General features: G+C 40.5%; 1 protein-coding gene across 1 annotated transcript; it reads left to right on the top strand.

The window, feature by feature from the left end:
* Window positions 1-2,188: 2,188 nt before the first annotated feature.
* Window positions 2,189-11,403, top strand: RBM22 (RNA binding motif protein 22). Its single transcript, XM_011371190.2, has 11 exons — window positions 2,189-2,360; window positions 2,802-2,855; window positions 3,864-3,893; window positions 4,532-4,664; window positions 5,654-5,754; window positions 5,857-6,029; window positions 6,854-7,054; window positions 8,012-8,176; window positions 8,889-8,977; window positions 9,171-9,302; window positions 10,333-11,403. The coding sequence occupies exons 1-11, from the start codon at window positions 2,307-2,309 to the stop codon at window positions 10,461-10,463; spliced, it is 1,263 nt and encodes a 420-aa protein (XP_011369492.1). The 5' UTR covers window positions 2,189-2,306; the 3' UTR covers window positions 10,464-11,403.
* Window positions 11,404-11,626: the final 223 nt, after the last annotated feature.

The following is an 11,626-nucleotide window of genomic DNA, read 5'->3' as shown; positions in this document are numbered from 1 at the left end:
TGAATTAGAACAAAGAACCCCTGACCCCTTCCTCCTCCCACTACCAACCCAGCAGGCAGCTAGTAACAAACAGCAGCTGCTTAGGGGGGTGGGCAAGGGCAGAGACTTAGCCCCATAGTGCAGGTATGCAGGACAGCTGAGAAGGCTTCTTCAGCACCAATCTAAAGCACAAAATAATGCTGAAGGATGTGAAAGCTGTGGTGCACTGAAGGCAACTGTAGCAGTAAAACCCAAACAACTCAGTTCCTGACTAGATTGACCAAACCCTACAAAAATGGCTTGACATTAGAAGAGGCTTGTCCATTTCCAAGCATTAATACTATTTACCTTAGTCTCTACTGTCATACAAGCAATGACTAGCATTCAAGAAAAATTGAGATACATAAAGCAAAACCAACCCATTTTTCATGGACAATTAACAAAACCATGTATGGACGTGCCCCAGATGTTGGAACTATCAAACAGGGACTTAAACTCTGATTAACATTTTGAAGAATCTAGTCGAAAATATAATTATAGAATATAAAAAAATATATAGAAAATGTATGAACAGATTTCAGCAAAGAGGTAGAAATTATAAGAGGCAAATTGAAAAAAAAGGAGATGAAGAATATCTTCTACGGGATCATCAGTGGACTTGTCATAGCTGAGGAAATAATCAGAAAATTCAAGAGATAGGTCAATAAAAATTATCCAAACTGAACCCCCTTCCCCCTCACCCCCCCCAAAAGTGAAACAAGAGTATTCAAGATCTATGGGACAATATAGAATGGTCTAATGTGTGTAATTGGAGTTCCAGATGGAGAAGAAGCTGAGCAGAAGAATATTGAAAGAGATGATATCTAAAATTTTTCAAAATATAGTGAAATATAACAAACCACAGATCCAAGAGGCTCAGATAAACCCAGGGACTTTCTCATACAGGAAAATATATACTTGCCATATGATCAAATAATTTCACTCCTAGGTATTCACAAATGAAAGCCTACCATCCATGCAACAACCTGTATGTGAATGTTTATAATGGCTTTTTTTAATGTTCACTGAAATCTGGAAGAACTCAAATGTCCATCAACTGGCAAATAGATTTTTTTTTAACCTCCCTGGTTCATCCATACATTGAATTCTCAGCACTAAAAAGAAACAAATTACTGATACAAGTAACAATACGGATGAATCTCAAATACAATATGCTAAGAAGTTGTTAGACTCAAAAGGCTATATAGGATTCCATTTATGGCATTCTGGAAAAGACAAAACTTTAGGTATGTATTGGACCGTGTGTGGGGAGAAGTGCATTGACTGGGGCACAAGGAAACTTTTGGGAATGATGGAACTATTTGTAGTGAATGTAAACATTTGTAGTAAATGTAAAATTTCCTAACTATAACTAAAAGGTAAATTTTTACTGTAAATAAATTATACTTTAAATAAATCTGAGTTTTTAAAAAAATAGGTGACTTAAACGTTTTAGGGAGTTCGATGTTAGCATCTGTCATGAAAGTGGTACCAGAATGCTTGAAATTTGTAAAATGTTGGCAGTGATTATTAGTTGCTCCAAAAACAGTGTAACAGTGAATGTGTTGATCCATAAGACCCTTTTCATTTCAGAAGTTGAAAAAACTGCCTTTGGATTTGTGGCTACACGACCAAGAGCAAATTAATCTCTCTGAACTTGTTTCTTTTTCTATAAAAGAGAGCCAATCGTACTTGCCTAGAGTAACGGTTGTCAGATGAAATACATTACATCCAACTAAATTCGACTTTCAGATAAACGAGTCGTTTTTTAGTATAAACTTTTGCGACATATTTATACTAAAATGAGGTTCACTGTTTATCTGAAACATAACTTTAACTAGACGTTCTGTTTTTGCTTGCTAATCGGGCAACCCTACAGAAGTTATTGTGAGAAATAAGACACTGACAACGCAAGACGTTCGCCCAGCGTCTGGCATAATAAACGCTCAGCGAGAGCTAACGCTGTTTTAATCCCAGCCCCTCATTCATTGTTTGTTCCTTTATTCTTTCACTCAATTTTAAAATAAATTAGCTGTAGTTGGCGTTCTTCATCCCAAGTAAGGACCAACTCAAGGTAGCACCAGGTTGTAGGACATAACAAGATTCCAACTGTTAAGCGAAGAAATTCCGAGCGGCTGACGTCACGACGCACAGGCCCCGCCCCAAAGGCGCACAAGACGCCTAAATAAGACGTGGACAAGCCAGGAAACAGCCCCAGGGCCTGACGGGATTGTGGCGGTCCTCTATTCCTAACTCGGAAGCTACTGCTGCCTCCGGTCGCTCTCAACATGGCGACTTCGCTGGGTTCCAACACCTACAACAGGCAGAACTGGGAGGATGCGGTGAGTGTGCCTGCGGGAAGAGGACGGGAAGAGGCGGCGAAGCCGGGCCTACTGCGGGCGGGCACAGCCGTGGCTGCGGGGCGGCCGAGGGAATTCCGGGAAGGAGCCAGCGCCGCGGCCTAGTTCGGCTAGAGCGGGAGGCTGGAGGGCGGCCCTCCTGCGGGCTTGGAAGGAGGGGGCTTAGCTTAGGGTCCGGGACCAGCCCTCTCTCCTTCTCTGCCCCCTATACTTTTTTCATGTTGGTCTTTTCTCCCGCCTCCTGCCAGAAGAGCGGGCAGCGCTCCCCGCTGCGACTCGGCCCATGCTGGACCTCGGGTTCCTGCCCTGCCCTGTTCCGCACCCTCGCTCCTCTCCCCCTCTCTTCTCCCGTACTCACGAGTGTGGCTGAGATGGCAGGGTCTTCGGAGCCTGGCCCTCAACCAGATTTCCCATTTTCACCAGGACTTTCCCATTCTGTGCCAGACGTGTCTAGGAGAAAACCCGTATATCCGAATGGTGAGTGATCTCGTGTGAAACGGGAGTTATTCGTGTTCTGTCAACGTGGTGGTTGGTACTTGCACACTGTCCATGAAGTGCTTCTCTTAGCCAAGCGGAAGTAATGATGCTCCTTTACTAACCCAAAGTCTAGGACAGTTTGCAAAGGACTGTCATTCTTATTCTCTCACTTTGGAACTCAGCGACAATCCTATGATGTAAGAGTCATAATAATAGCTAAGACTTGTGAAGCATTTTACCTAGGAGGTAGATCTATTAACCAGAGGCTGACAGAGTTTATGTCTTTTCATATGGCAAGTGAGGATTGGAGCTGGGATTTAAATTCAGATATTTTCACACCAGTGAACGTTAGGTAGGGAACCAGGACTAGTAACTAGGTTTCCTGACTCCTAATCAAATGTCTTTTGGCCACTGCACCTTGTCTCTTTAATGTAAGCTGTCTCCTATCCCTATAAAAAAGGGTAAAATTAGTGGCAGTTAACATTCAACAATTACATTAGAATTGTATTATAATGATCAATCTCAGAGATATTGATATATTGATACGTTCAAGATGTTTGAACCGCTTATGGGAAGGGAACATTTACTATATGCAGGTTATCAGCACAGAATGAGTCTATGGTAGTTACCTTCTGACTGAATTTTGTAAAATGAGCTGGCCATGGCTATATCCTCCCTGATTTGGGGACCATGGAAACCATTAGGAATTTTAGTTCTTGGGAGAAAACTTGGGATACAGAAGTGAACCTAAGAGTTATGGCTGTGGAAAGACACATACTTACCTGGTGTTAGATCCATAACATTCTTAAGAGATTATACTCATAGTAGGTAGCTAAAATATATAAACCTCCCCCCCCTCAAAAAAAAAAAAAAAAAAAAGGCGTTCTTCCCAATCCTCTTTAGGATGCTATGGATTTCCAGACATGTTTCTTGGGTTATATTTAGGAAAGGAGCAGACATCTGCTCTTTCTGAAACTCTAGTTCTTTTCTCTTTTTTTTCTATTTCAGACCAAAGAAAAGTATGGGAAGGAATGCAAAGTAAGTATGTCTGTTAAAGAGTAATGATTGCATTTTCCTTTTCTCTACCAAATTAGCCTTCAGCTTGCTGAGCTTTGAGGTTCTCCAGTAAAAGTCAATGCTACCCAGCTTTCATGTATTTATATACTTATTGACTGTTAACTATTTAGTGTGTGAGGTAAGAAAATGAGCCCTTTAATGTAGGGGTTCTTAACCTGGCATCTGTGGATGGGCTTTAAACCCCCTGAGACAGTATACCAAGTGTTGTGTGACTGTACATATGAGAATTTTAGCTGAGGAGGAAGATCATAGCTGTTATAAGATTCTCAAAGGAGTGTATGACGCTCCTTGCTCCTTTCTCCCCTCAAAAAAGATTAAGGGTAAGATTATTAATGGTGGTTACCTCTGGGTTGGAGAGGACTTTGAGTTTTGAGTATTTTATTTCTGTACAATGTACAGTGCGAACTTTACCAGGGCAGGGTGTTGTAAATATGATTGAAATATCAGTTGGCATTTAGACTAGATGATTGCTAAGGTCTCTTCTAAACCCTAGATTTGGAGATCCTTTTTTTTTGAATTCCTCATTATTATTAAGTCTCCTGGATTGGTTGTCTAGGTCAGGACCATTCACACTCTGTGGCTCTGATTTTGTGTTAAAGATCTGTGCCAGGCCATTCACAGTGTTTCGTTGGTGCCCCGGGGTCCGCATGCGTTTCAAGAAGACTGAAGTGTGCCAAACCTGCAGTAAATTGAAGAATGTCTGTCAGACCTGCCTCTTGGATCTAGAATATGGTATGTTTGCCCTGTCCAGTAGATTTGAAAGTATGTAGATGCTGTTGCCCTAGACAATAAACCAGTCTTTTTATCTTTCATGTCTCACTCTGCCTCTGATTCTGACCTCCTTTGAAATGTCTGCTGTGGTTTGCCTTTCCTAGTAAGAGGATGACCATACTAGGCCATTCTGGAGTCCTCCTGAACAATAGGAAATTACGAAAAGTTGAGATTTAATCAGAACTGTCCTAAACCTCCCTCATTTATGTCCCTGTAGCCAAGGGGAGGTAAGGGCATTGTCCCTATGATAGGTAATTTCTTCGACTTCTTTCTAGGACCAAAGCTTTTTCCCACAATCTCTACCAAGAAGCTCATAGGCTAATTGTGCTTTAGATTTTTGTCTTAACTGTGTTGTTAGGACTGATACACTGCCACTGTTCAGAGTAACTGCTTCTGGAGTGATTTTTTTTTTTTAACTGCAGATGACTTTGTTTATGAGAAAAGTTCTTTTTCAACAAGAGTTTCAACCATGCAATAAAATAAAAGGGAAAAGGAAAATATGAGTTTATGTGTAAGATCAGGAAGTTATTCTGTTAATCAGAGTCCCGGTCACATATTATTTATATGTTTGTTAAGGACAACCCTTATATGACTGTGGCTATTCCAGATAATATGTAGGAGCAGCCTAAAAATTAACTACTACTACATAAAAGCTAGATACATTATTAATTTACAGGTTAAATCTGACTATAACCAAAGTTTGTTCTTCTAAAAGATTTTCTAAAATGTCTGTTTCACCCATTCATGACAGCTCAGGAATTTGGATAATTTCTTAGAATGCTCTGTAGCAGTATTTGCTAAAGATGTTGAATAAAAATACAGTAAAGCCTCTGGTACCTAATAAGAAAGTGGAGAAAAGAAGAATGGTATTGTATTTGTGTGCGTATTAAGTATGAATATTTTTAAATATACATGAGTTTTTTGTTCCTCCTTTCCTTTGTACCAACCAGGCCTGCCCATCCAGGTTCGTGACGCAGGGTTGTCTTTTAAGGATGACATGCCAAAGTCAGATGTCAACAAAGAGTACTACACACAGAACATGGAAAGGGAGGTATGCTGCCGCTTTCTTGATGCAGTCTTATATTTGATAAGAGAATTAGTGGCTTGGCACCGTTTATATAATTTATCTTTTGAATTTGTCATCCCTGTGTAGATTTCTAACTCTGATGGAACACGACCAGTTGGCATGCTGGGGAAAGCCACGTCCACCAGTGACATGCTGCTCAAACTGGCCCGGACCACACCCTACTACAAAAGAAATCGACCCCACATTTGCTCCTTCTGGGTGAAAGGAGAATGTAAGAGAGGAGAGGAGTGTCCATACAGGCAAGAACTGAAGTGCATTTTCAGTATTTGCTTTCAGATGATCAGTCATCTAAGAAGTGAGAGATGCTGGCTTAAATTATTTTCGCTTTTAAAATCTAAAAGTTTATGAAACTGGTGTGGTATATCTTGTCTTAAGATTGTTTAGAAGAGCTTGATTAAATTGTTTTTACATATAATGGAACTTTTACTATAACTGAGCTTTGGGAAGTTTTGTTGCTATGCCATTTAATATAGATATTGACTCAAAGTTTCTACCCAAGATTTAAGTCTTCACCATCATGGTATAACTGGCTTGAATCTCAGTGTATAGCTAAACTAAGGCCAGGCATCTAAAGGGAGTGTGAGTATGTGTCAGTCAAGACTGCCAAACCTAAGAATTAGGAGTTCTTAACCTGGTGTTGGTTAACCCCACCCCCTCCAAAAAATTATTTCTTTATCTAGGGCTGGGTGCCTATCTTTAATCAGACTCTCAGTGGAATACAAGACCTCAGATACGTTGAGAACCATTAACCTAGAGAGGGATAACCATGTTTTGGTTACCTCTTGTTTTGGAGAAGATCATGCCAAAAGCATTTCTGTATAAAGAAACTGCCATTCCAGATGGCTATTTAAATGGCTTTTAGGAGACTGGCAAGGCCTTGTGGGATACAGTAAATTACTTGGTATTAGCTCTGTTTTGATAATTATGTTTCATTATGGCCAAAGTTATAGTTCAAAAGGCACTTCAAGGTATGTATTTAGGACTTGTGTGGCTACTATTCGGTGATACCTGAAGTTGTTTTCCTTTGTTTCACCTTTATGCATTGTTCTTTCTTGAACCATAGACATGAGAAGCCTACAGATCCAGATGATCCCCTTGCTGATCAGAACATTAAAGACCGATATTATGGAATCAATGACCCTGTGGCAGATAAGCTTCTAAAGCGGGCTTCAACAATGCCTCGTCTGGACCCGCCAGAGGACAAAACTATCACCACATTATATGTTGGTGGTCTGGGTGATACCATTACTGAGACAGACCTAAGGTTTGTGCGTATAATTTTATGAGCTCTTTTGGTTTTAACGGCCTTAGAGTAGTTTGGAGGATTTTTTTTGTTTTTGTTTTTGGCAAAAACACAGGCAAGCATGATAATCCTGTACAAAGTACATTTTCCTGTAGCCGGTCTGTAGTCAATAGTATGCTGATTAGAATGTTTATAAAATTGTCCTTTATGATGCTAGAGTGGTAATGTTCATCAGCTGTGCTTGCTTCTTACTCGCATGTGGTAATAATCACATGAGGTTCTATTTGGCCTCATAGCCAATTAGAGTTTTTAAAATAGAGCACACATCCAAGTATGATTAGTTGTGTAGAGAGGGGAGAGCTTTGCAATTGTAAAAGTCTTACGATTTAAATTGCTGGCCTTTTAAAGAGAGTGGCATTTTGTAAATTTCTGATTCTTGGCTTGTATTATGCTCTGCTAGATTAGACATCTGAGCAGATAGTGGAAGTTATTACCTCTTCCAAAGAGATGAAAGTGGAGAAGAAACTTAAGTTTATAACCTGCCCTTGGTAGCCTGTCTCCATGAACCCCTGTCTAAAGTGAGTTAGAGAATACCCAGGGGTTGGCAGATTTTTTTCCCTCCTCTTCCTCTTTCTTACAACCTTTAAAAAAAGTTTTTTTTAACACTCTTGACTCATTAGCCATGGAGGCCATAGTTTGCTAACTCCTTATCTAAGGTTTAGGGTTCTTAAGGAACCTCTTGGGGCTCCCTTTCCTCAGTGGGAAAAACCCTGAGATGTTCATTATTTTTTCTTCCCTTCCTCCTTACACAGCACTCACAGTAGAGTTAGGTGTTGGAGCTGCCTGCAAGTGGTTAGGCAGATAACCATGGGGCCAAGTACTTTGTGGTGAGTCAGTGAAAGAGTTAATAATCCACTTTCAACCTCCTGGGAGTGTCTGTGTGTTAACTCTCATTTTTCTTTGCTTGTATCCCTTCAGAAATCATTTCTACCAGTTTGGAGAAATCCGGACGATCACCGTTGTGCAGAGACAGCAGTGTGCTTTCATCCAGTTTGCCACAAGGCAGGCTGCAGAAGTGGCTGCGGAGAAATCCTTTAATAAGTTGATTGTCAATGGCCGCAGACTCAACGTGAAATGGGGAAGGTGATAATTAGGCTACTTTAAGATATTTTTATTGAGATTTTCAAGAAACTTCTAGTATCTGGGCATTAGTAAGCCTTTGGTGAATAGGCGTATATCAATAGGTCCTTTAAAATGAGTTTTTATTCTTAATACTCATTCCTGTGGATGTTGGGATCATCTGCGGATGTTGGAAATTTATTCAGGGTTTTGGTTTAGTAATCTTTGAAGGTTCATGTTTTGTGACTAGGCTGAGTGTGATGCCAGGGCTTGAAAGATGGATTTGAGAGTGTACAAATAAATTAGACTCACATTCTATCCTCCAGAAGCTGATTGTCCAGTGGAGAAGAATAGCTAATTTAGGTTTGAAAGTGCCGATTGCATAAGGGAGACACAAGTAAAGGGCCCTGAAAGTTCAAAGGGGGAACATGTTTTCAACTTAAAACCAGGGAGGAGATTGCTAATAGCAGCAACCCTTATAGAGTGTTCCTGTGTGCTAATTAGGTTCTGTGCTAAACAAATGTAGGTTGCCTTTTCTAGTCCTTACAACAATTCTAGCAAATTTTGAACCTAGGTCTTGCTTCAAAACCTTTGCTCTTATCCACTCTGCACTGTGGCATTTATGGGAAAAGAGTGTTTGCTGAAGCGGAGGCAAGGAGTGAAAGAACTCCATTTGATGAGGAAACATGAGAAGTAGAGGTGTGAGAGAAGGTGTCGTGTTGTCTGTGACTCCCAGGTCCCAAGCAGCCAGAGGAAAAGAAAAAGAGAAGGATGGAACCACAGATTCTGGGATCAAGCTAGAGCCTGTTCCAGGATTGCCAGGAGGTGAGTACAACCGAGTAGCTTGCCAGCTTCAGATGCTCAGACTGCCCTCATATTCCTCCCATGTTAGACGGAACCCAGGTCTCTGGCTCCTGTAGTAGCTCTGTCCTCCCAGCAGGAACTGCTAAGAATTAAAGGTGGTGGAAACAACGTTGCACAATTGTCTTCCCTCCTAACTCTCGGCTGTTTTCTCCAGCTCTTCCTCCTCCTCCTGCTGCAGAAGAAGAAGCCTCTGCCAACTACTTCAACTTACCCCCCAGTGGTCCTCCAGCTGTGGTGAACATTGCCCTGCCGCCACCGCCTGGTATTGCTCCACCCCCACCCCCAGGTAATTTCCACCTTCCTTCTTAGTAGATAGGTCTGACTTAGCCCAGAAAAATCCTTGTGAAGGTCCTGTCTTTATACCTCTCCATCATGTCTAACAATCTAAATCCTTGAGTTTGCCCCACAGAAGTCTACAAGTAAATCTGATTTGTTAGGATTCCTGGTATTTCATTTTTTTCCTGGCCTGCCAAGGAGGGGAAAGTTGCCAATTTTCTAAAGATCTAAGTATATATAAAATCAGAATGAGAGTTATTGGATTACAGTGACCTATCATCAGTTTGTTCTCTGTTCTAACCTAATCTTGATGCCCTGGAGTTTAAGTGTAGACTGTGGACGTGTGTCATTTCACAAAGCATTATTACCTATCTGCAACAAGATAAGGAGCTGTCCCAGAATGTAAATTCATTAAGAAAGTCTTCTTACAAAAAATTGTCAGACAGACTAAACAGTGCACTTAGTTGTATAATCAGTTACATTTGTTTTAAGGTCTTTATCTTGTTGGTGGCCAGTAATAAAACAGTTTGAGGATGGGCACTTTGTATAGCACTGCTCTAGAAAATGTCAGCAACAGTGTGAACAGTGAAGTAAATCACAAGTACCAGTTCTGTGGCAGAGTTCCTAGACTCTGAAGAAAGTCCTGGTTTCTGAACACCCTCTATTCCAGTGTAAGGCATTGAGGTTAGTGATGAGGGTGTCTTCCATCAGCCTGATTTCTTCCTCACCTCCCAAATCCTGATCAAATCCTGTCTGGTAGGATTGGCATGTTTGATTGATAGAAGGAGCTCACATGACATACTAGCAGATACCTTGAGGCCTGTGGAGTTTTCTTTTAACTTGAACTGAGAGGAACGGTTTCTCAAACCAAGGAAGTAATACAGGGAGACAGTCCTAAGCAAACCCTGTGAACGGACATTCTCTGAAGCACCTTGTCGTTTGATTTACGCGTACATGATTTGACTTTAGAAAGATTCAGAGGTTTGAAAGATGGTCAGGGAAACTGCAGGCCTAACAGATTTGTCTTCTCCCATCTGCAGGTTTTGGGCCACACATGTTCCACCCAATGGGACCACCTCCTCCTTTCATGAGGGCTCCAGGACCAATCCACTATCCTTCCCAGGACCCTCAGAGGATGGGAGCTCATGCCGGGAAACACAGCAGCCCCTAGCACATTGTCACCACTCTGGGGCTCTACAGAAGACAGGGCGCTTAAAAATCCCAGTAAATGAATCTTGGAATAAATATATTTTTCCTTTCTTTGTAGTTTCCATGGCAGCTGAATGTGTTCAAATGTGAGCAGTCAGAGAATGACAGCCATGCTTTGATTGATGGACCTAAAATAAGCTGCCATTAACACATCTGGTTACTACTATAATATTACTAATAAAACTTAATGCCTGTTCAGGACAAGCAACGGGTTGAATTGGAATGTCCAATGGAGTTACCATCCAATTATATGTTCATTTTATATTTTGGGGGGAGTGGGGCATTGACCTGCAGAAAAATCTTTTGACCATTTTTATGTCCATTGGGTATTTTCCTTTTTATCACCTAAAAAAAGATTACTAGTACTAATCATCGTAGTGGCATAAGTGTGATTTAACACTTCCGAAGTCACACCCTCAGAAAGAAATGGAAACCAGCAGCCAGCACAGCCCAGGTCTCTTCTTACCTCTCCTTTCCTCATTGATTGCTGAAGGAATCTGGCCGATAGTTTTATTTCTCTACACTACCAAAAAAAAGACAAAAATAAAAATTACTTTTTATTCTATCAATTGGGTAGACATATGTCATGGAGCTGTGTATCACTGAAGAAACCTGGTGTCTGGGATGAAATTATTTTAAAGAACTTCCTTTAAAACACTTTTAACAAACTGTGAAATGAAAAAGCATTGGAGTGTGTTTGAATGGAAGATTTGTCACCTACAGCTGGAACTTTGATCTTCAGCATTCACCTTCATGTGTCTCATTTTAATTCCCTGCTTCTAAGGCAGGGGACTGTTTGGTCTTCACATGTTTGGATATAACTGAATTGTAGATGGTAAAAATAATTTGATGTTGTGTTGTATTTTTGTTTTTAAAAAATTAAAACGGGTCAATTTTCCAAATGTTGTCATAGGCTTATTTCTAGATTTCTATCTTCTTTGGTAGCTGAAATTCAGGTCAGTGGAAATTAGAAACAAGTTATATAAATATGTAAATTTTTGCTTTAGACTTTTGATTTTTATCTCAATCCATTCTATGATGATAAAAAGGACTAGATCCTGACATATGATGGTTGCTAAATGGTAGCTTTAAAAAGTCATCTTCATATTATACAAGACATTTTAA

This window comes from Pteropus vampyrus, unplaced genomic scaffold, assembly GCF_000151845.1.
Source record: "Pteropus vampyrus isolate Shadow unplaced genomic scaffold, Pvam_2.0 Scaffold185, whole genome shotgun sequence".
NCBI classification, from domain to species: domain Eukaryota; kingdom Metazoa; phylum Chordata; class Mammalia; order Chiroptera; family Pteropodidae; genus Pteropus; species Pteropus vampyrus.
This window is presented reverse-complemented; position numbering and strand designations above follow the sequence as displayed.

What these genes read in the sequence shown, in the direction of transcription:
- RBM22 (XM_011371190.2), top strand. Translation starts at nt 2,307, where the DNA reads ATGGCGACTTCGCTGGGTTCCAACACCTACAACAGGCAGAACTGGGAG. An exon ending in GGCAGAACTGGGAGGATGCG is followed by an intron (nt 2,361 to 2,801) that starts GTGAGTGTGCCT and finishes CATTTTCACCAG; the next exon opens with GACTTTCCCATTCTGTGCCA. An exon ending in CTCAACGTGAAATGGGGAAG is followed by an intron (nt 8,177 to 8,888) that starts GTGATAATTAGG and finishes TGTGACTCCCAG; the next exon opens with GTCCCAAGCAGCCAGAGGAA.